The sequence below is a fragment of the Papio anubis genome, chromosome 14, assembly GCF_008728515.1.
Source record: "Papio anubis isolate 15944 chromosome 14, Panubis1.0, whole genome shotgun sequence".
Classification (NCBI taxonomy): domain Eukaryota; kingdom Metazoa; phylum Chordata; class Mammalia; order Primates; family Cercopithecidae; genus Papio; species Papio anubis.
The window spans coordinates 105,369,593-105,391,487 of record NC_044989.1 but is presented as its reverse complement, the minus strand read 5'-3'; the positions used below and the strand labels follow the sequence as shown (position 1 = coordinate 105,391,487).

General features: G+C 51.1%; 1 protein-coding gene across 3 annotated transcripts in view; it reads right to left on the bottom strand.

Moving 5' to 3' along the window:
- FAM178B (family with sequence similarity 178 member B) overlaps window positions 1-21,895 on the bottom strand; it is a 100,048-nt gene that overhangs the window by 59,584 nt on the left and 18,569 nt on the right. Inside the window, exons 6-7 of one of the 3 annotated variants that reach the window (XM_031655586.1) lie at window positions 18,883-18,988; window positions 15,359-15,443 (exon numbers count right to left, since the gene is read on the bottom strand). In XM_031655586.1, coding sequence (XP_031511446.1) covers window positions 15,359-15,443; window positions 18,883-18,988 — 191 coding nt within the window. Of the gene's footprint in view, window positions 1-15,358; window positions 15,444-15,709; window positions 17,234-17,809; window positions 18,814-18,882; window positions 18,989-21,895 lie in introns of those variants that run through there. The other 2 variants (XM_009184692.3, XM_009184691.4) reach the window with 2 other exon arrangements.

Here is a 21,895-nt window from a genome sequence, read left to right as displayed (position 1 = left end):
GCAGTGGCGGGATCTTGGCTCACTGCAAGCTCCGCCTCCCAGAGCCACAGGAACTTGCACTCATTGCTGGTGAGAATGTAAAATGGAAGTTTTGGAAAACAGTCTGCTTGCTTCTTACAAAGCTAAACAGACTCAGCCAGATGCAGTGGCTCACGCCTGTAATCCCAGCACTTTGGAGGCCGAGGTGGGTGGATCATGAGGTCAGGAGACAGAGACCGTCCTGGCTAACACAGTGAAACCTCACCTCTACTAAAAATACCAAAATTAGCTGGGCATGGTGGCGGGCGCCTGTAGTCCCAGCTACTCGGGAGGCTGAGGCAGGAGAATGGCGTGAACCTGGGAGGCGGAGCTTACAGTGAGCCGAGATGGTGCCACTGCACTCCAGCCTGGGCGACAGTGAGACTCCATCTCAAAAAAAAAAAGGCTAAACAGACTCTTACCATACGACCCAGCAATTGTGCTCCTTGGTATTTCCTCAAATAAACTGTAAATTTACGCCCACACAAAAAGCCGTAGTCATGTTTATAGCAGCTTTATCCAAAATTCTCAGAAATTGGAGGCAAACAACACGACCTTCAAGAGATGAACAAATAAACTATGGTGCAACTATGTAATGGCATATTATTCAGCAATAAAAAAGGAAGGAGCTATCGAGCCACGAAAAGGCATAGAAAAACCTGGAATGCTTATTGCTGAGTGAAAGCAGCCAATGTGAAAAGACAACATACTGTGTGATTCCAACTACAGGATATCTGAAAAAAGGCAAACCTATAGAGACAGTGACAATAGCAGTGCTTGCCAGGAACTTGGGTGGGGCGGGGGGGTAGGGGGAGGATAGGATGAACAGGTAGAACTCAGGACATTTTTAGGGCAATGAAGCTATTCCGTATGACACACTAAGGATGAACACATCTATACTATACTTTTTTTTTTTGAGACGGGGTCTCACTCTGTCTCCCAGGCTGGAGTGTAGTGGCATAATCTCGGTTCTCTACAACTTCTGCCTCTCCAATTCAAGCAATTCTCCTGCCTCAGCCTCCCACGTAGCTGGGACTACAGGCGTGCACCACCACGCCCAGCTAATTTTTGTACTTTTTTAGTAGACAGGGGATTTCGCCATGTTGTCCAGGCTGGTCTTGAACTCCTGACCTCAGGCGATCCGCCTGCCTCGGCCTCGCAAAGTGCCAAGATTACAGGTGTGAGCCACCACACCTGGTCATTTGTTAAAATCCATAGAACTGCACAACACAACACTAATTTAGGCTATGGACTTCGGTCAATAATGTACTGACAATGGCCGGGCGCGGTGGCTCAAGCCTGTAATCCCAGCACTTTGGGAGGCCGAGACGGGTGGATCACGAGGTCAGGAGATCGAGACCATCCTGGCTAACCCGGTGAAACCCCGTCTCTACTAAAAAATACAAAAAACTAGCCGGGTGATGTGGCGAGCGCCTGTAGTCCCAGCTACCCGGGAGGCTGAGGCAGGAGAATGGCGTGAACCTGGGAGGCGGAGCTTGCAGTGAGCCGAGATTGTGCCACTGCACTCCAGCCTGGGCGACAGAGCGAGACTCCGTCTCAAAAAAAAAATAATAATAATAATAATAATAATAATGTACTGACATTGTAACATATATACACACTAACATATGATATGTAAATAACAGAGGAAACTGGTGGGTGGCTGGTTGTGCAGAGTGAGTATACAGAAACTCTACTTTCTGATCAAGTTTTTTGTAAGCCCAAAACTGTTCTAAAAATAAAGGCTATTAAAAAAAATACAACAACAACAACAAAAGTATTCTTTTTTTTTGAGACAGAGTCTTGTTTTGTCGCCCAGGCTGGAGTGCAGTGGTGTGATCTCAGCTCACTGCAACCTCTGCCTCCCGGGTTCAAGCAATTCTCCTGCCTCAACCTCCCGAGTAGCTGGGATTACCAGCGCCTGCCACCCCACCTGGCTAATTTTTTGTATTTTTAGTAGAGACAGGGTTTCCCCATGTTGGCCATGGCTGGTCTCGAACTCCTGACTTCAGGTGATCCACCCACCTCAGCCTCCCAAAGTGCTGGGATTACAGGCGTGAGCCACCACGCCCGGCCAACAAAAGTATTCTTTAAAAAAATAACAACAGAAGGAGACAGGTCTCCACACACAGTGTCTCGGGCAGCACAGCAGACCCAGCACTGGAAGGGATGATGGTGGTTGCTCTCATCTCAATCAAGGACCCAGCTGAGAGCCTAACACAGTGGTTCTCAGACTTGTCTGCATATTTTTTTTTTTTTTTTTTGTTATTTTTTTTGAGACAGAGTCTTGCTCTGTTGCCCAGGCTGGAGTGCAAAGGCACAATCACAGCTCACTGCAGCCTCAACCTCCCGGGCTCAAGTCATTCTCCTGCCTCAGCCTCCAGAGTAGCTGGGACTACAGGCACACACCACCATGCTCAGGTTCTTTTTTTTTTTTAGTAGAGAAGAGATTTCACTATGTTGCCCAAACTGGCCTGGAACTCTGAACTCAAGCAATCTTCCCGCCTTGTCCTCCCTGAGTGCTGGGATTACAGGTGTGAGCCACCACACCCGGCCTGTTTGCACATGTTGGAATCACTTAGGGAGTGTCAAAAATTACTGCCACCTGTGCCCTACCCCCAGAAATTGTGGTTTAATTAGTCTGGGGTGCGGACTAGGCTTTGGAATTTTAAAAAATTTCTAAGTGATTCTAATACACAGCCAAGTTTGGGCTCCACGGAGCTAGGGAAAGCTGTGGCCAGCTCCAGAGCGGTACCCAGGGCCACCCTCCCGTGCTCTGGTGGGTGATGAGGATGGTGGGGGCGGGCAGGAATCCTCAGATGCCAGCCCTGGCTCCCCTCTCGCCACACCTGAGGCCAGCTGCCCGTGGCCCACCAGCCCAGGGGCTCTCAGTTCTGGATGCCCACTGGAATCAGCATGGGAGGCTTCAAAATGCCAATGCCCAGGCTGTGCCTCAGACTGATCTCACAGGGCAGGACACAGGCATCATACTTTTTCATGCTCAGCCATAGCTGAAAATTGCCAGGGCCGGAGGATGAGTACTGGGGGAGCTGAAGACATCCTCCGATCAGCGTTTAAAAGTCAAACATTAAGAAGTGTTGGGCTGGGCACAGTGGCTCACACCTATAATACTCACAAGTTGGGAGGCCCAGGCAGGCAGATCGCTTGAGCCCAGGGGTTTGAGACCAACCTGGGTAACACAGTAACACAGTGAGACCCTGTCTCTATAAAAAATACAAACAAATTAGCCAGTCATGGTGGCACGCACCTGCAGTCCCAGCCACTCGGGACGCTGAGACAGGAGGATCACTTGAGCCCGAGAGGTCGAGGTCATGGCTGCAGGGAGCCCTGATGGCGCCACCACACTCTAGCCCGGGTGACAGAGTGAGACCTTGTCTCGACAACAACAACAAAGTGCTCTCCAAGTTTAAGTCACTCCAATTTATTTTGCCCCTCATTTTAAAACTGGGGGCTGAGAGGCCTGAGCTGAAGTAGTGGGCAAAGCCCCCATTCTTGCCTGGCCGCCTCTCCTGCAGGAGGTTAGCGCACTTGGCCGAAGTCCTCAAAACCCGGAGCGTCTCAGCCCCAGCTCCACCCCAGCTCCACGTCAGAATCACCTGCCGGCTTTAAAGATTCCTGGTGACAGGTACTGTCCTAAGGGAATGAACTCACCTGGGTCTCACGAGCAACTGATGACGCGGTACCTGAGGGTCCCCTTGTACAGGTGGTGGGATGTAGTAGTAGGGACAGGTGCTGAGTGTGCCCCAGGCAGCGAGACTCTGGAGATGCCGGCTGATCTGGGGTAAAGCATGCATGCCTGTCCCCACAGGGCCAATGGACCGCAAGTCCTGATGTTAGAGGACCAGAGAGCCCATCAGAGCTTGGCCAGTACACGCAGCTCCACAGCCCACTGGCCACATAGGACCAAAGCAGCCATCTGGAAAAGATGCTGCTGTCCACCAGGAGACCAGTGTTTCTGGAGACCCACCCATTCATACAGCAAAAACCACCTGGGTCCTACCGTGTCCCTGCTCACGTAGCTGCCAGGAACCCAACAGATGACTAAAACTAAAAGCAAAAGAAAAACATGGTCCCCATACTCTTGAGCTCACAACTCATTGGGAGAGACAATATTAATCAAAGAACCCACCATCAACTATGACTAAAGCCACAAGGAGTGGAAGAGGGAGCCAAGCATAGAAGCAAGGGGGCAGCCCACACCCGCAGAGCAGGCCTCCTTGAGAAGGTGATGCTGGAGAAGTCCATAACCCAGAGGAAGAGATGGAGTTAAGAAGAAAGGCGTGGTGACTCACACCTGTAATCCCAGCACTGTGGGAGGCTGAGGCAGGTGGATCACTTGAGGTCAGGAGTTTGAGACCAGCCTGGCCAACATGGCGAAAACCTGTCTCTACTAAAAATACAAAAACTAGCCAGGCATGGTGGCATGCGCCTGTAATCCCAGCTACGCAGGAGGCTGAGGCAGGAGAATGGCGGGAACCCGGGAGGCAGAAGTTGCAGAGAGCCAAGATCGTGCCACTGCACTCCAGCTTGGGCAACAGAGTGAGACTCCGTCTCAAAAAAAAAAAAAAAAAACAAGGCCAGGCGCGGTGGCTCACGCCTGTAATCCCAGCACTTTGGGAGGCCAAAGTGGGCAGATATGAGGTCAGGAGATGGAGACCATTCTGGCTAACACAGTGAAACCCGGTCTCTACTAAAAATACAAAAAATTAGCCGGGCGTGGGGGTGGGCACCCGTAGTCCCAGCTACTTGGGAGGCTGAGGCAGGAGAATGGCGTGAACCCGGGAGGCAGAGCTTGCAGTGAGCCGAGATCGCGCCACTGCACTCTAGCCTGGGCGACAGAGCGAGACTCTGTCTCAAAACAAAACAAAACAAACAAATGAACAAACGAAAAAACAAAGGCAAAGTCAGGGGGCTGCTGCAGGGAGGAGGAGAGTGTCCCAGGTGGAGAGGCTGGCACATGCAAAGGCCCTGTGGCAGAAGGAAGATGGAAGAAAAGACACGCAGGAGGGTCACAGCACAGATAGTCAGAGGGGGTGAGGTACAATGAGCTGGACAAGGGCCGGCTGGCCGCAGAAGAGAGGGGACGCATTGCACACACAGTAGGAGCTTGGGTAGGCTTTCCAGCCCCCAACTACCTGTAAAATGAGACAATGATAGTATCTACTTGTAGGGTTGTTGTGGTGATTAAATGAGACAGACCCTAGCACAAATTAAGCTCTCTGGAAATGTTATCTATTATTTTCAATTAAACTGCTTTTATTATCATATCCAAGAATAGTATGTTTTTAAAAAACAGAGATTATAACGCTGAATTACTGTTATCAAATTCTAATTGGAGACTGTGAAAGGGCTACGCCAAGCACATGACAGCGCTCCAAGGGAGCTGGGCCCTGAGGTCTCCTGGGTGGTCCTTCAAGTGTTTTCCCGCCCATTTGGGTCTAGACCCCATTCTCACAGCACCAGCATGGGGACCGAGTGCAGCTGGTGTGGCAGATCTAGATCCCAGCCCGCTGCTCTGGGCCTGAGGACAATGGGACTAGCCCTGTGGAATCAGGGAGTGAAGGGCACCCAGCATGAGAATGGCATGGGGTCCAGGGCCCAGGCACTCAAGTGCTCCACGCATGTGGGCAGCTGCTGCTGCTGCCACCATCACGGAAGACGCAATCTGCAGGTGACAGGGTCGTGGGGCCTCCACTCCGGCGGCTCTGATGCAGCAGGAAGCTGTCCTGCTAACCACAAGAAAGGCAGATTGGGTGAGGCGAGGACACCTCCTAATAAGACGGGGAAGAACAGAGACTGTCAACCTGATAGACAGACTAAAGACTGCTTAAATTTCAAAATAATTATTCTGTGTGAAATGTGCCAGACCCTCCCCACCCACAGCCCACAAAGAGTACCTACTGCGTAATTCCATTTACATAAAATTCCAGAGAACACAAACTAATCTGTAGTGACAGACAGCAGATCAGTGGTTTCCTACAGACAAGAGAGATCAATCACGAAGAGGCACAGGGAAACTTTTGGGGGCCATGGAATAGATTTACTAGCTCGTGGCAATGGTTTTATAGGCACATATGTAAGTCAAACGTATACATTATACACTTCAAATGTCTGCAGGTTAATGTATTCAGTTATATCTCAATTAAGTTTTTTTTTTAAAGAAGGATTAGAAATATGTACTAATTTTGGCCGGGCGCGGTGGCTCAAGCCTGTAATCCCAGCACTTTGGGAGGCCGAGGAGGGCGGATCACGAGGTCAGGAGATCGAGACCATCCTGGCTAACACAGTGAAACCCCGTCTCTACTAAAAATACAAAAAACTAGCTGGGCGAGGTGGCGGGCGCCTGTAGTCCCAGCTACTCGGGAGGCTGAGGCAGGAGAATGGCGTGAACCCGGGAGGCGGAGCTGGCAGTGAGCCGAGATCACGCCACTGCACTCCAGCCTGGGCGACAGAGCAAGGCTCCGCCTCAAAAAAAAAATAAAAGAAATACGTATTAATTTTTTGTTTTTGAATCCCAGTGGCTCATCGCACCTCCAGGACCCCCCATTCGGAAGACTCCTGGTCTAGAAAGCCCCACGTGGCCTGCCTTGTGCAGGTTGGGGCCTCTCCAGACATCAGTGGAGAGAACTGGGAAACTCTGGGAAGAGCAATCAGTACTGGAGGTCATTTCAGATGGATACTAATGTGGCAAAAGAAATACAGTATAGGATGGGCGCGGTGGCTCATGCCTGTAATCCCAGCACTTTGGGAGGCTGAGACGGGCAGATCATGAGGTCAGGAGATCGTGACCATCCTGGCTAACATGGTGAAACCCCGTCTCTACTAAAAATCCAAGAAATTAGCCGGGCGTGGTGGTGGGTGCCTGTAGTCCCAGCTACTCGGGAGGCTGAGGCAGGAGATTGGCGTGAACCCGGGAGGCAGAGCTTGCAGTGAGCCGAGATGGCGCCACTGCACTCCAGCCTGGGCGACAGAGCGAGACTCTGTCTCAAAAACACAAAAAAGAAATATGGTATACATGTATAAACATAAAAATATAGATGAAACGTGGATTGTGCATTAATTTGTTCCCGGAAATAATCACAAGAAACTGTTACTAACGAGTACTTGGGAGGAGGAAGTGGCTGTGGGGAGCGGCTGGGAAGAAGACTTTCACTCTTTATTTTGCATCCTTCTCTAGTATTTAAATTTAAATTTTCTAAACTTGGTACATAGAATACTTCAAAAAATAACAACAGGGGTTACCTGGGTGGTAAGATTGCTGGCCATCTTGTTTCCATTTTATTCTTTTTACAAAAAACAACTTTACGAACGCTTTCTGAGAGGAGGAGTGGGAAGGAGGAATAAAGAAAGGAAGCGAGAGATGAAGGAAAGAGACTGCAACAGGCCACGGCAGAAAAAAAAGTAACCCACAAAATGGGGCCTGTACAGAAGCCCAAGGCCCCAGTGGCTACGATGCCAGAGCCCGAGGAACAAAGGGAAAAGTGTGATCAAGTGAGGAAGAACAAAGTGTCCTAAGACCCTGCTCAAGAACGTGAAATGAATTTTGTTCTTGGAGCTGAACGTCTCGCCCACTTTCAAAATATCCAAAGAATGTACTGGCCAGGGTCATTCTATTTTATTATGTCCCCCTCCTCCTACACAAATATTATAGAAGCCAACAGAGAATGGAATGGGTAGGTAAAAATGGACAATTGTCTTGGAAGCAAATGGGAAAGAACCTGCGCGAACTCTGCTCCTTTTGACAGGGTTTTGATCTCGCTGATAGAGCTCCTTTTCCTAAGGCATTGCTTTAAGACGGGTGCTAGGTTAATGGCCAGTCATGTACCGGCTGGGCCAAAGCATTTTTGTTAAAGAAACATGAGGTCATTTCTCTTAACCAATTAGTTGCACAAGAGTATGTTTGCTTTCAAAACCCAATTCTACCACAAAAAAATTATCACAGCTATTAAGTTCAGCAGGTTAATATAAAAATCTGTATTTCTACACACGAGCAATAGACAATTTGAAAAGGAATTAAGAAAACATCTCTACTTATACCAGCACCAAAAGAATAAAATACTTAGGAACAGATTTGACCAAAGAAATGTAAGACACGTACACTGAAAATTACAACAGTGTTGAAAGAAATTAAAGAGGATCTAAATAAATGGAAAGACATCCTATATTCATGGATAGGAAGACTTACTATTATTCAGATAGCAATAGTACCCAAAAGTTATCTGTAGATCCAAGACAATCACTATTAAAATCCCAGTTTTCAATGTTGCAGAAATTGACAAGCTGGTCCTAAAATTCATATGGAAATGCAAGGGACACCAAACAGCCAAAACAAATTTTTTTTTTTTTTTTTTAAGATGGAGTCTTGCTCTGTTGCCCAGGTTGGAGGGCAGTGGCACAATCTCAACTCACTGAAAGCTCCACCTCCCGGGTTCACGCTATTCTCCTGCCTCAGCCTCCTGAGTAGCTGGGACTACAGGCGCCCACCACTACGCCCGGCTAACTTTTGTGTGTGTGTGTGTGTTTTAGTAGAGACGGGGTTTCACTGTGTTAGCCAGGATGGTCTTGATCTCCCGACCTCGTGATCCACCTGCCTTGGCCTCCCAAAGTGCTGGGATTACAGGCATGAGCCATTGTGCCTGGCCATAGTTAGAGGACTCATACTTCCCAACTTTAACACTTACTATAAGCTATAGTAATAAAAAATTTAGGGTACTAGCATAAGAGTAGACATATAAACCAATGGAATAAAATTGAGAGTTCAAAAATAAACCCTTACATTTATGGTCAAATGATTTTCAACAAGGGCGCCAACAGAATTCAATGAGGAAAGAACAGTCTTTTCAATAAATGGTGCTGAGACAACTGGATATCCATACACGAAAGAACCAAGCTAGACTCCTATCTCAAACCACATACGAAAATGAACTCAAAATAGATCAAAGACCTAAATTTATGAGCTAAAACAACAAAACTCTTAGAAGAAACCACAGATGAAAATTTTCATGACCTGAGATTAGACAATGATGTCTTTTAAGTTTGACACCACAAAAGAAAAAAATAGATATATTGGACTTCATCAAAATTTTACAATTTTGTACATCAAAGGACATTATTAAGAGATTGCAAAGAAAACCCATAGAATGAGAGAAAACATTTGCAAATCACATATCTGGTAAAAAAGAGACCTCTTATCCATCAGCAGTCACTCCCCATTCCTTCTTCCCCTATCTCCTGGCAACTATTCATCTACTTTTGGTCTCTGTGGATTTGCCTATTCTGGACATTTCGTGTAAGTGGAATCATATACTACGTGACCTTTCGTATCCTTTTTTCTTATCGGTGCTTTCAAGGTTCATGCATGTTATATAGCGCATGTCACTCCTTCATTTTTTTATGGCTGAACAGTATTCCATTTTATGGATATACCACATTTTAAGAGGTTTCTTTTTGGGGAGATGAAAATGTTTTGGAAGTAGACAGTGGTGATTCAACAACTCAGTATACTAAAAACCATGGAATCTTACATTTTGAAAGGGTGAGTTGTATGGTATGTGAATTGTATCTTTAAAACAACCAACCATTCCATCCTGGTCTTGCCAAATATTAATAAAGCTCCACTGTGCCCGCAATGGCACCCACTGTCCTTCAAGACCTGGCCTTCAAGACCTCTAGTCTTATCTCCTCCTCTGCTCCCTTGAGGGAAAGCTCCACTCTTCCGCCTCCTTGTCTTTGTTCGCACTGCTCCCTGCTTCCCGTGCATCCCTGCACACCCTGATAATCTGCCCAAAGGCTGCAGATCAGTGGTCTGTCATTGAACGGAGTCTGCAGGTGGGTTCGCAGTGGTTTTTTCTTAACTGAGTTAGTTACCAAGAGGACATCTCACATAAACATCTATATCCCGGCTGGGCGTGGTGGCTCACATCTGTAATCCCAGCACTTTGGGAGGCTGAGGTGGTGGATCACCTGAGGCCAGGAGTTCGAGACCAGCCTGGCCAACACGGTGAAAACCTGTCTCTACTAAAAATACAGAAGAAATTAGCCAGGCGTGGTGGGCGCCTGTAATCCCAGTTACTTGGGAGGCTGAAGCAGGAGAATTGCTTGGGAGGCAAAGGCTGCAGTGAGCCGAGATCATGCCATTGCACTCCAGCCTGGGCAATCAGAGTGAAATTCCATCTCAAAACAAACAAAAAACAACAAAAATAAAACATCTATATCCCGGCCGTGGCAGTCTGTGGTGCCTAACCAAGAGCCACGCCTCCCTTCTTCCTTGGTAAGGGAACTCTGGTTTTGTTCTGGTGTTGCTCAAGGAAAATGGGTCCACCCCAGCGGAAGAACAATGGCATTCCACTCACCTTTGCTGAGACTGGCCTAAGGGTGGTTATTTGAGCAGTCAGAGCTCTGAGTCGCAGGCAACAGAAACAGGAGCTTGCTACTTCAGCAGAAAACAGGTTTATTATATGCCAGAAGCCAGTTAACCATCAAGGTAATTAAGCTTAGGTTCCGGGGTCCCTCACCGGCATGTGCCTACGCGAGTGCTCCAGGATGGGAAGCGAAGTCAGGTTGCAATGAACAAGCATTGCTATAAGAAAAAATCCTGAGCTCAGTGGAAAGCGACTTGAACCTCCCAAGGCCTAAGTATTTGGGATGATTTCTCTACTTTTTCTAAACAAGCATTCACTCTCATACTAAACATTCCATGTAATGACTTAGATGACCCAGATGTTAGAATTACAGACAAGGATTTTCAAAGCAGCTATTAGGGCTATGTCCAAGGTGTTAAAAGAAAGTTTGCTCATACTCAATAAACAAATAGGAAATCCCAGGAGAGGAACAGAAACTATTAAAAGAAATAAAGGGCCAGGTGTGGTGGCTCACACCTATAATCCCAGCACTTTGGGAGGCCAAGGTGGGAGAATCCCTTGAACCCAGGAGTTTGAGACCAGCTTGGGCAATTGGGCAATATAGGGAGACCCTGTCTCAACAAAAAATAAAAATAAATTGGCTGGGCATGGCGGTGTGCACCTGTAGTCCCAGATACCTTGGGAGGCTGAGGTGGGAGGATCATTCCAGCCTAGGAAGTTAAGGCTGCAGTGAGCCATGATTGTGCCACTGCACTCCAGCCTGAAGGACAGAGCAAGATCCTGTCTCAAAAAAAAAAAAAAAAAAAAAAAAAAAGGACTAAATGGAAATTTGAAAACTAAAAATTCAAGTATCTTAAAAGAGACTAGAAAAATAAACCTAGGCTGAGCGCAGTGGCTCACACCTGTAATTCCAGCACTTTGGGAGGCCAGGGCTGGTGGATCACCAGGTCAGAAGATCGAGACCATCCTGGCCAATATGGTGAAGCCCCATCTCTACTAAAAATACAAAAATTAGCCGGGCGTGGTGGCGTGTGCCTGTAGTCCCAGCTACTCAGGAAGTTGAGGCAAGAGAATCACTTGAACTCTGGAGGCAGAGGTTGCAGTGAGCCGAGATTGCGCCACTGCACTCCAGCCTAGGTGACAGAGCGAGACTCCGTCTCAAAAAAAAAAAAAAGACTGGAAGAGTAAATCTCATGCATTCCACCCTAAAGGGATAAGATTCATGAGGCTGGAAATTCCTCAGACACAGCCGTGATGTTCAAAGGACAAACAACATGGCAAGTGACGCGAAAGCCCGTGACCCAGTTCTAATGAAACAAAATGGAAAAACTGTTCTGATAAAAAGAGAGGAAAGTATGAGAAGCAGCGACCTCGTATGTCCCATCCTTTCCTCTGCTGCCCTCAACACTCTTGTCTCCTGAGAACACAATGGTGTTGGGAGCTGCGGCAGCCATTCTGCAACCCGGAGAGGAGGTAGTGAGAAGGCACACGCAGAATCCAGAGTCCTGAGACTGCACATCTACTGAACGTGTGACCGAATCACCTGCCTCTGAACTCCTTGTCATGTGAGGTAACAAACTGCTCTTGGTGTTTGTTATCAAACAGTCAAAATACAACCTAACTAAAATGTGGCTTCTCTTGAAAATGAAGAGGTTTGGGAACACCAGACCTGCGTTTACCTGCACCAAACCTGATGCAGACAGTCCTTTTACACCGGGCAGGAGCTCTCAGACTTTGCTCACTCAGTCCCCACAGGCAACTGAGTTTGCAGTCCCTGCTTTCTGGCACAGATGGCTCAACTGTCTCATCTTCTACAAAGAACTTCCTGGTTCCTGCCTCCCCACACCCCAAACCCACCTGCCTACAGGTAGTTCCTCTTTCCATTGCCTCCTTTCTGGCTCTGATGGTCACTGCTCATTTAATCCCCTCCCACCTATCAGCCTCCTAGGAGGAGGCCCATGCTTTACTCATCCTCGCTCCTCTCTTTGCCATCCAGCGAAGCGCTTGAGGAAGGAGGTGCTCAATGTCTTAGCTGAATAAATGAACGAACACTCACTGCACTGAGGCGTGGCGACGTGCCAGAGCATCCCCTCTCTGAGTGCACCACGCTCTGCACAGCTGACATGCACGTGTGTTGCTTCCCTATCCAGGAATACAATTCCCCATCACCCCCCGCCCCAACACACGGGAGCCCTGGGCCACTCGGGCTGTAGCCTCAGTCACTGGAGCACACCCATAATAGTCAATACTCTTTTTTTTTTTTTTTTTGTGAGACGGAGTCTGGCTCTGTCACCCAGGCTGGAGTGCAGTGGCATGATCTTGGCTCACTGCAAGCTCCGGCCCCAGGTTCACACCATTCTCCTGCCTCAGCCCTCCCGAGTAGCTGGGACTACAGGCTACCACCGCTAAGTTTTTGTATTTTTAGTAGAGACGGGTTTCACCGTGTTCGCCAGGATGGTCTCATCTCCTGACCTTGTGATCCACCCGCCTCGCCTCCCAAAGTGCTGGGATTACAGGCTTGTGCCACCGCGCCTGGCCGTCAATACTCTTAAGTCCTGGTCCCCTCAGCAATTCCCTTACTCAGTAGGTGGGGATAAAGGCAATGGCGTAAGACTCTCCCTAGGACAGTCTGGAAAGAACTGCTGGTCACCACAAGCTCCAGGAAAGGATGGGAGTTTACACACAAACAAATCTCCTGCTTACGTATGAGAAGCGACTTGAACACACACGCACGTGCGCACGCACACAGGAATCATAGATACGGGGCAAGGGAGACAGCCCCAGTCTACCTTGAGCTCTGTGCCCCAGAGGCCTGCTGTCCTCTCAGACACTCAAGAGCCCCAGGCTATTAGTGAAATCCTGAGGAGCATGACTTCCTTCTGCATCAATCCTGGATCTGATTTAACCTTAGAAATGCTTCCTGAAATGGCAGTTGATCTTTAGTCCTGACTTCTGACAGATTCTCTCTGGGTACCTGGCCCTTTTGCTCTTGACCTAGCTTTTTTTTTTTTTTTCAGTTGTGGTAAAATACACATAACATAAAGTTTACCACCTTAACCATTTCTAAATGCACAGTTCAGTGGTAGCAAGTACATTCACACTGTGGTACAATCACCACCACCATCCATCTCTAGAACTCTTTTTTCTTGCAAAATTGAAACTCTGTACCCATTAAACAGTAACTCCCCACTCTCTCCTTCCCCTAGCCCCCGGTAATCACCATTCCACTTTCTGTCTCTACGAATTTGACTACCCTGGGTACCTCATATACATGTTTGTTCTTTTGTACGTTATTTCACTCAGCATAATGTTTTCAACGTTCATCCATTTTGTATCATGTGTCAGAATTTCCTTCTTTTTTTTTAAAATAATGTATCATGGACATTCAAAGAATTTCCTTCCTTTTTAAGGCCAAATAATATTCCACTGTATGCACGTACCACATTTTGTTTATCTATTCACGGATGGACACTTGGATTGCTTCTGCCTCTTAACTATTGTGAATGACGTGGTAAGAACCTGGGTACGCAACCATCTGCTCTAGTCCCTGCCTTCAGTTCTCTAACGGACCGGGCCTCTCACTTTCCCCACACCAGTTGAGATCCTGACCCCAGGCGTGGACTTCTCTAGGCCAGTCCCTGGTCCCCTGGGCAGGGAAACAGAATCCCAGGCTGGGCTCTCAGGTAGTGTCCACGGGAGATCCTCTGGAGTTGGAAGAACCAGAGCTGAGCTGACAGGGGGCTCAAGAGCTTGTTTCTGACCCCTCCTAATGGGGATCGCAACAGAGACAACGTGGCAAGAAGCAAAGGAGAGTGGGGCGTCCCCTCAGCCTCAGAGGAGGAGACACATACCACTGCAGGGAGCAGGACAAGGGAGGCCTCTGTTCGCCTAAAGGGCAGGCATGCCGCAGAGGCGGCCCCTGGGGCTCCAAAGGGCATCGGGGGCTACAGGGGCAGAGGTTACGAAAAGGGAGAGGGTGCTGAGACTGGTGCTATTCAGAAGACCTCGGTTAGAGGGCTCTATGGAGAGCGGGCGGAGGAGTCTGGGATGCTCTAATTTGACAGATGGTCCCAGCTCAGCCAACTCCTGAAGCAGAAGAGGCACAAAAGCAGAAACTCAAAGGGCTGGGGGTTCATGGTACATCCTGGTCTAGAGCCTTAGCCTTCAGGGCCATGTGCTTTCTTGCTCTGGGGTGCGCAGCCTACAGCTGGGGCAGAGGCTGGGTCTGACCACCTGGGAGTCCCTCTCACTGTCTGCCTAAGCAGCTTTCAACTGGTTACATGATATTTTTTGGTGCCGAAGTGTCTAGGTTCAGGTACCAAATGATGACAGTCTAGGAAGGGTGCAGCCGCTAGGAGGGAAATTAATTCCTTCTGTGGAACTCTGAACATCCGAAAGCATTATAAAGAGGAATTAAATACACCACCTAAATGCCACAACCAAGGCACCAGCTTGAGGCTCTCATTCCCACCCAGACCAAACTCAGGGGCACTGTGGATGTCCTATCAGCCAAGGAAGGTTGTCAGCGAGGGAGACAGCTTCAGACTCTTCCCTTCGGTGACTCCAACCCAAGGAGCAGCCTGATTTGATGCGGATGTTCCTCGAACCCTCCCAAGCTAACCAGCGCTTTCAGGAAGGACTTGGGAGCAAGCTGTCCCCTCAGACCTAGAGCCTGTCTCAGTCTGAACCCACTGTCCTGGACTGCTCTGGGATCCCAAGAGCAGTGAGGTCAGCCTGGCCATGGCCACAGGGACTGAGATCTGAGGCCAGTTCAAGGTGCCAAGGAGCCTGTTGGTTCAGCTTTTTACTAATGCTGGAGGCTGAGCCAAAGATGGCCTGATGCCGCCACACCCTAGTGATGCAACGTCCCACCAGCATCTCCCCTGCAGCTGGGCTCCAGGCACTAAGAGTCTCGGGAGCTCAGCGCACCAGTCTCCACCCTGCATCCCAGGACTGACCCGGCTGAAGGAAGATTCCGTCCACACTGAGATCCCACAGAAGACCGAAGGCTCCTGAAGACGTTTCTGGAGGCCAAGTCAGCAGCTAGGTGGAAAAACAAAACAAAAACAAAAACAAAAAAACTGGTTAGCTGGGTCATTCCTAAAAAGCAATAGTAGCAACTTCCACGACTTCACATTAAATAAATCCCATTTAATCCCCGTAAGTCCATGAGGTAGAAGGACACTGTCACTGTTGCCAATTGAAAGATGGAAAACCAAGCTCAAAGAGGTCAAACGACCTCCCCAGATTCACACAGCCCGTGAGCAGCAAAGCCAGCCCCCAGGCCCGGACCCCCAGGTCTGTGTCACCTGAAACCTCCTACTCCGTCCACCTCCTGGCATGGGGGTCTTGGTCCCCCTGCCCCTCGCTCCCTGTGGTCACAGCTATGGCCCTCCAGGGCAGGGCCCCGTGTAAGGGACAGAAAGCCTGCACTGATCACAGGCGGCAGGACAATCACAGGGTGGGCCCTCTCTGTGATCCGTGAATCACTTCCAGGTCAGCGCCTTAACTCACTGTCATCTGAGACCACCAGGTTGGAAGGTCCTTCCAACGTACTAAACACAGGTCCTCAAACAAGGGTGGGGTGGTCATTTCTGGGATCCTTATCTGAATATTCCTGGAGCCTGATGGTTAGAAGCTGGGGTTTGGGAACATGCAGAGAGGCTAACAAGGGAATGAGCAATGGGACAGCAGCAGCCCACAGGTGCCATCTGGTCTAGGGGCACTCAGCAAGCTCCCAACCGTGGCTGCCACGCTGTGCACGACATCGTTCCTCCCCAGTACCCAGGGAAGTCTGCCTTGTGGGCACTGTGGGCACATCTCCTTTCAGGACTGAGGCTCTTGTTCCCCCGGGGGCTGGGCACTGTTGCTGCCAGGGCCCTGAGCCCAGGGCCCTCTGAGCCTTGACCGTGGAGGAAGCGCCTAGTCTGGGGTCACAGCCCTCACCAAGTGTCTGTGTGATAACTGGCCAAGGCTGGAGACCTCGCCCCAACTGGGTCAACTCTAAGGTCGCCGGGCTCCAGAGCCCAGTGGGACTGCCTAGGGCCAAACGCTCTCCCCGCTCACAGGGTGGTTCCAAGCACGCCCCCAGGAAGCCTGTGTGGACACCACCTGCTTGGCATCTAGAACTCTGCCTTTCTCCTCCTGCCATAACCTCTTACATTTTCTTGGCTGAACGCTTGAGTCTCTCCCAATAAGAACATACGTTCATTGAGGGTGTACACCTCCTGCGGATGTCCTCTCTCCCGGTAAGGCTGGCCCACACGAGGGCACAGTTCAGCCAGTCCCATGCACACCCTATTAAAGCCCCTGGGAGGAGTACACGGGACCGAGTCCCTGAGAGAACTCAGGCTGTCCTTTCCAAGAACGTCGAAGGAGCCGGGTTGGAGCAGTCTGACCACCTCACCCCACCCTGGTTCAGTAGGGACCCCAGGTACAGGCGTGGCCCCGGCAGCCCTGGGACCCCACTTCCCTAGCTGCCTTTGACTGGACAAGGGGACCACTTAACCCCTCTTAGCCTAACCAGATTCTCCATCCTGAGGAACCAGATTTGGGAACAGGGTCTGGCCTTACTTGGCCATGGAGCCTGTGGGGAGACGGCAGCAGAGGCCAGTCCTGGGATCCCAACCCTTCCCCATCCCTGGGTCCAGCTCCTCCTGGGGCCCAGCACGCCCCCACCCCGGGACCTCAGGAACCACCCTCGCACCTGCGGAAGGAGCCCTCATGGGTTTTCCGCCTCCCACAACCAGTCCCCAGTAACTGCTCGAGGTTGTAAGTCCCCTGAGGACACTGCCCAGAAGGCCCCCCAAAGCCAGGACGCCCCTTTCATGGATCTAGATTCAGCCATGGGGGGTGGGAGATTTTGTTTCTCCTTCTTGCAAAATGTGAACTGGACTCTGCAATAACAGCGTGCCTTGCAGGGAGCTCTGCAGGGGCCCCAGGACAAGGCAGCTCACGGGATGTCCTACTTCCCTCCACATGGGCCCCTCGGGCCTGGCTCCGAGGCACAGAGCTGATGCTAAGAAACCCACCCATGGCAACACAGGACTAGGTGGCAGGGCCAGAACTCACACCAAGTCTGTCTGTCTGTCTGACCTCAGGGCTGGGTCCTGAATTCCTGTACCCTCCAGCCCCCTCCCAGCATGATGGAGACGGGGAAAGAGACAGGGGAGGGCTCGCCTGTGCCTCCCAGGATGGGGGTCTCTGAACCCGGAGGCAACCGACACGCCCCCGGGAAGGCACTCCACGCCGTGTCAGGGTCACGCAGGGCCCCTCTGTGGGCGCCGTCTCAGATGGGTCCTTTGTGGCTCCCAATGCTCGATTGTGTGTTCCGTCATACACTGTGCAAGGAGCAGGGGCTGCAGCGGCCAGCGTGGGGAATAATGGCCCCACTGTTCCCCGTTACTCACCCACTGCTCCTTCTGGGCCTTGGGTGGGGGACTGGGGGCTGGCAAGGTTAGCAGCTACACACCAGGGCCCCAGAAGCTGCATGTCTTCCTCCGCCGGGGTAGGGAGGAGCAAGGTGAAGGACCCAGAGCACGAAGGGAGAGCTGGAGGGCTCTCTCTGGACCGCAGCCAGCCTGCCGGGGCCGAGCCGCTCCTGGAATAACCCACCCCACATGACGGCTGTGATTTACAGCTGGGGTCCAGCCTCCAACTGGCAGGAATGGGACCAGCTGGAACTTGTGACCCGCCTGTCCCCAGACAGGGATGATTCCGGGTGGGGCCAAGGCCAGGACGGCATCCTCATGCCTGGCATTCAGATTACAGTGGCTGGCTCCTGGGCTATCCCTGCTGGCTTCTCACTGCCTGTCTCTGTGCAAAGGTGTCAAGCCCTGGGCAAAATGCATGTTCCCCTATGGCAAAACGTTCTAGCAGCAACCAGGAAGGAAAAACGGGGCAGCCAGGGCAGCTGTTCCAGGCTTTCCCAGCCAACCTACGACTGTACACGGGAAGCACGCGCTCTAACACCCGAGCACCCTCCAAACCCACGAGGGCCCACACTTCAGGCGCTGCAGGACTGCCGTGGGCCCCGAGTGGCCCTCCCGCTGCTTATGGGATGAGGGACCTGTGACCGTTGGTGAAGAAATTAGCTTTGTCGTATAGGAAGCACTTGTTGAGGGGCTTGGACCGATTCATTGAGAGGTTAGACAGTAAGTCCACTGGGTACACCAGGTCCCTCAGGAAAGCCACGCTGAGGGCACAGGCAGCACCCAGAGACACATCCTCGAGGGAAGCAGAGGCTCCCAGGGCTCGCCGCTCTGGGAGACCACAGGCGAACCCCCTGCACCTCCCTGACCTTGGCATTCTTAGCACTATGGTGGGGATCGATGCCCAATCAGCTCTCCTCCCTCCTCCCAGCCTGAGCCCAGCCAAGCAGCACCTAAGGCAAGAGGTGAAGTGCCCACCCCTCGGCCTGCGGGCCTGCCAGGCCACCAGACTGCAGCGCTCCCGCCACCTAGTGGCAGGCCTGCGTCCTCACCTGGAACAGCCACTGGAGCAGGGGCACTGGGCAGTCAGGCACGTGCAGGTAGAGGGTGCTCAGGAGGCCGCTGTGCAGGAAGGACAGCTGTTGGGCCGGCGGGGAGCTGGGGGCAGAGGACTGAGGTTAGAGGAGGCCTCTGTGCCGGCACACTTGTCTCGTCACCGCGGGAGGCTGTCACAAATCTGTAACACTAGAGACAAATGTGCTTTTCGAGCCCTCAATGCACAGATCTGTCAGAAGGAAAAGAACCCAGGTGAGCATCAGAATCACCTGCTCTTCTTGTTGCATGAACACACCTCACAGCGTTTAAAATACACGGCAGATAGCTGGATGCCGTGGCTCACGCCCGTAATCCCAGCACTTTGGGAGGCAAAGGCGGGTGGATCACTAAGTCAGGAGTTCAAGACGAGCCTGGCCAATATGGTGAAACCCTGTCTCTACTAAAAATACAAAAATTAGCCAGGCATGGTGGCGTGCACCTGTAATCCCAGCTACTCGGGAAGCTGAGGCAGGAGAATTGCTTGAACCTGGGAGGCAGAGGTTACAGTGAGCCAAGATCGAGCCACTGCACTCCAGCCTGGGCAACAGGGCAAGACTCTGTCTCGAACAAACAAACAAAACACGGTAGGGCAGTGCAGTCTGCCCTTTCCATTTGGCCACAGGGGAAGGTGGGATATTTGCCAGGGGTGTGGAAAGGTGAGGAGTGAGGCCAGGAGTGGGTGTCTTAGCCTCGGTTTCCTCCAGCTGCAAGGGGCGGGCAGGATTACCCCTACGAGGCCAGCATCTCGAGATCTGGTTACACAGGGCGTTTCTGCTCTGCCTTATGTTTTTCAGACACAAAGGGGACACCTGAGAAGACGGGAAAATAACAGAAAGGGGCCCGGGATGAAGACATTCTGGGAAGGAAATACCAAACAAGAGCTCCATAGAGGATTCTTCAAAAACCATGTGAGCCGCAAGTGTCCCAGATTCCAGGGATGGAGGCGTGCTCAGACCAGCCACGCGGCTGTGGCCGTGACCGTGTGCCCATTCATGCTACCCCCTCGGGCCTTTCTCCTAACAGGAGCTCTCAAAATCAGCGCTGGTGTGGAGATGAGCCCTGTCTCGGGGACCGCTGACCTGGTAGATCACTTTGACCTACAAGATTCCAGGTCTCTGCAAAATGAGTTGCTGCAATGTTTCGTATGGTTGTAGGGCCTCTGGTAGGAAGTGCTTCAGAAGTTATTTTATAGGAGGTTGGCTGGACTTTGTCACCGTCCCTGAGCTCCCGGTCATCCCCAGAGAGCCTGGGTTTGGGGTAGGATTCTCCTACGTCCTGTGCATTTTGTGACCACCATCTTTGCTTGCTCTCTCTAGACCACATCCCAAAGATAAGTAACATGGATTCCAGAAAATGAAAACGTAAGTTCACGTTTGTTTTTCTTTTTAATGGCCCAAATGCATGCAAAGAACATTTCAGAAAGTACTTAACGTTGCCACCCTAGATAAAAAGTTTTCCAGTTTTTCAGTCAGCCCAACCTCCTCCTTCTGCTCCTCCTCCTTCTCCTTTAAAAAGGACATCATACTATAATCTGCCAGGAACAGAATGCTACAAAACAAAGATTATCCTCTGGGCCAAGCTGCTGTCTCTCTGAGAATGTCCAGGCAATTTACAAATTGCATGTTTTTTCTCTAAGTCATTTAAGTTCAGAGGAGAAAGCAGCTTTGTTCCTGTGGTGGTGAAGTTTACCGCCCTGAAATAGACCTTCGTTTGTACATACAAACACGTGTGCACCCCAGGACTGCTGGCATGCTCCACGCTATCCACGTGCCCAGTCACATGGAGACTTTCATGGACTGACCCCAACAAGACGCGTGTGGTTCAAGAACATGCACAGCAGCCTGAACGCAGACAATACCCATGTAAACAACGTCTGGAGGACCTTGCGAATTGGCAGAACCCCGACAATGGCCATGTGGTGAGGAGGCTGGCGCTTCAGGGACTCTAAGGAGACGCTGGCTCTGGCATTCTGCTGGAGGGGGCACCCCGCCAGTTTCTTAGTGGGAGAATTGATTGTACAAGGCCCTGTTGGCTCAGATCAACACATTTCTAACCGCTGCTCCAAGGGAGAGACCCCACAGTTGCAACGTCTCCCTTCTGCTACGTGGGCCTTGCAGTTTCTGCCAGAGGAATGACGGATTGGCCTCTGAGTTCACTGCTGCTGAGAAAATTTTGACTATGGGACCGGGAGCAAGAGAAAGCCAGAAAGGACATAGGCCTGCTCTGCCCTGGGATGACTGGCTTTCAAGGAATTCTGTGTTTAGGGTTAGAGGCAAGGACTCCCTTCTGCAGGCTGAATGCACGCTCGGCGGGGAGGGAGTGCTGCTTCGCCCTGGCTCAGCCACAGGCCCTCCCACGTCCTTCAGGGTGCCACAGGGTGACCTCGAGCTTGGCTGCTGGGCAGGGAATGGGCCTCGTGTACAGACAATGCCCTGACTCTGGGGAAGGAAGCAGGGTTCCAACAGCAGCACCTGGGCTGGGAAGCCTGGAGGAAAAGGGAAAAAGGAAAGGGGGTGGGAGGTGTGTGTGGTGAAAGCTCAAACGCCTTGGGTGACGGAATTGGCTGTTGTCAGAGTCACGTCCCCACATCAAGAACAGAGAGGCTGGGTCCAAGGCGGTGCCTTTGTCCACGGCCAAGCCAATGCTGAGGTCAGAAGTTATCCTGAGAATGCTGGAGGACCCTGGAGGGACAGAAGGAGGGACAGAGCCTCCGTCGGCAGCAGATGCCGCACGGGCCTGGCTGAGTGGGAAGCCCCCACCTGTCAGCCCTGAGGATCCCATGAAGGGAGGTTCCCATCAGAGTCCTGAGCTGTGATTGGTAATGAGGAGAGAGCAGTCAGAGTCAACACTGGTAATCCCCAGCCACAACCGCAATGACAGCGGGCAGGTGCCTGCCTCCACCCTCACTGCCCACTGGAGCAGAAGGAGGCAAGGGGAGGACATCAGCTACAACTGGGAAACCCACAAAAC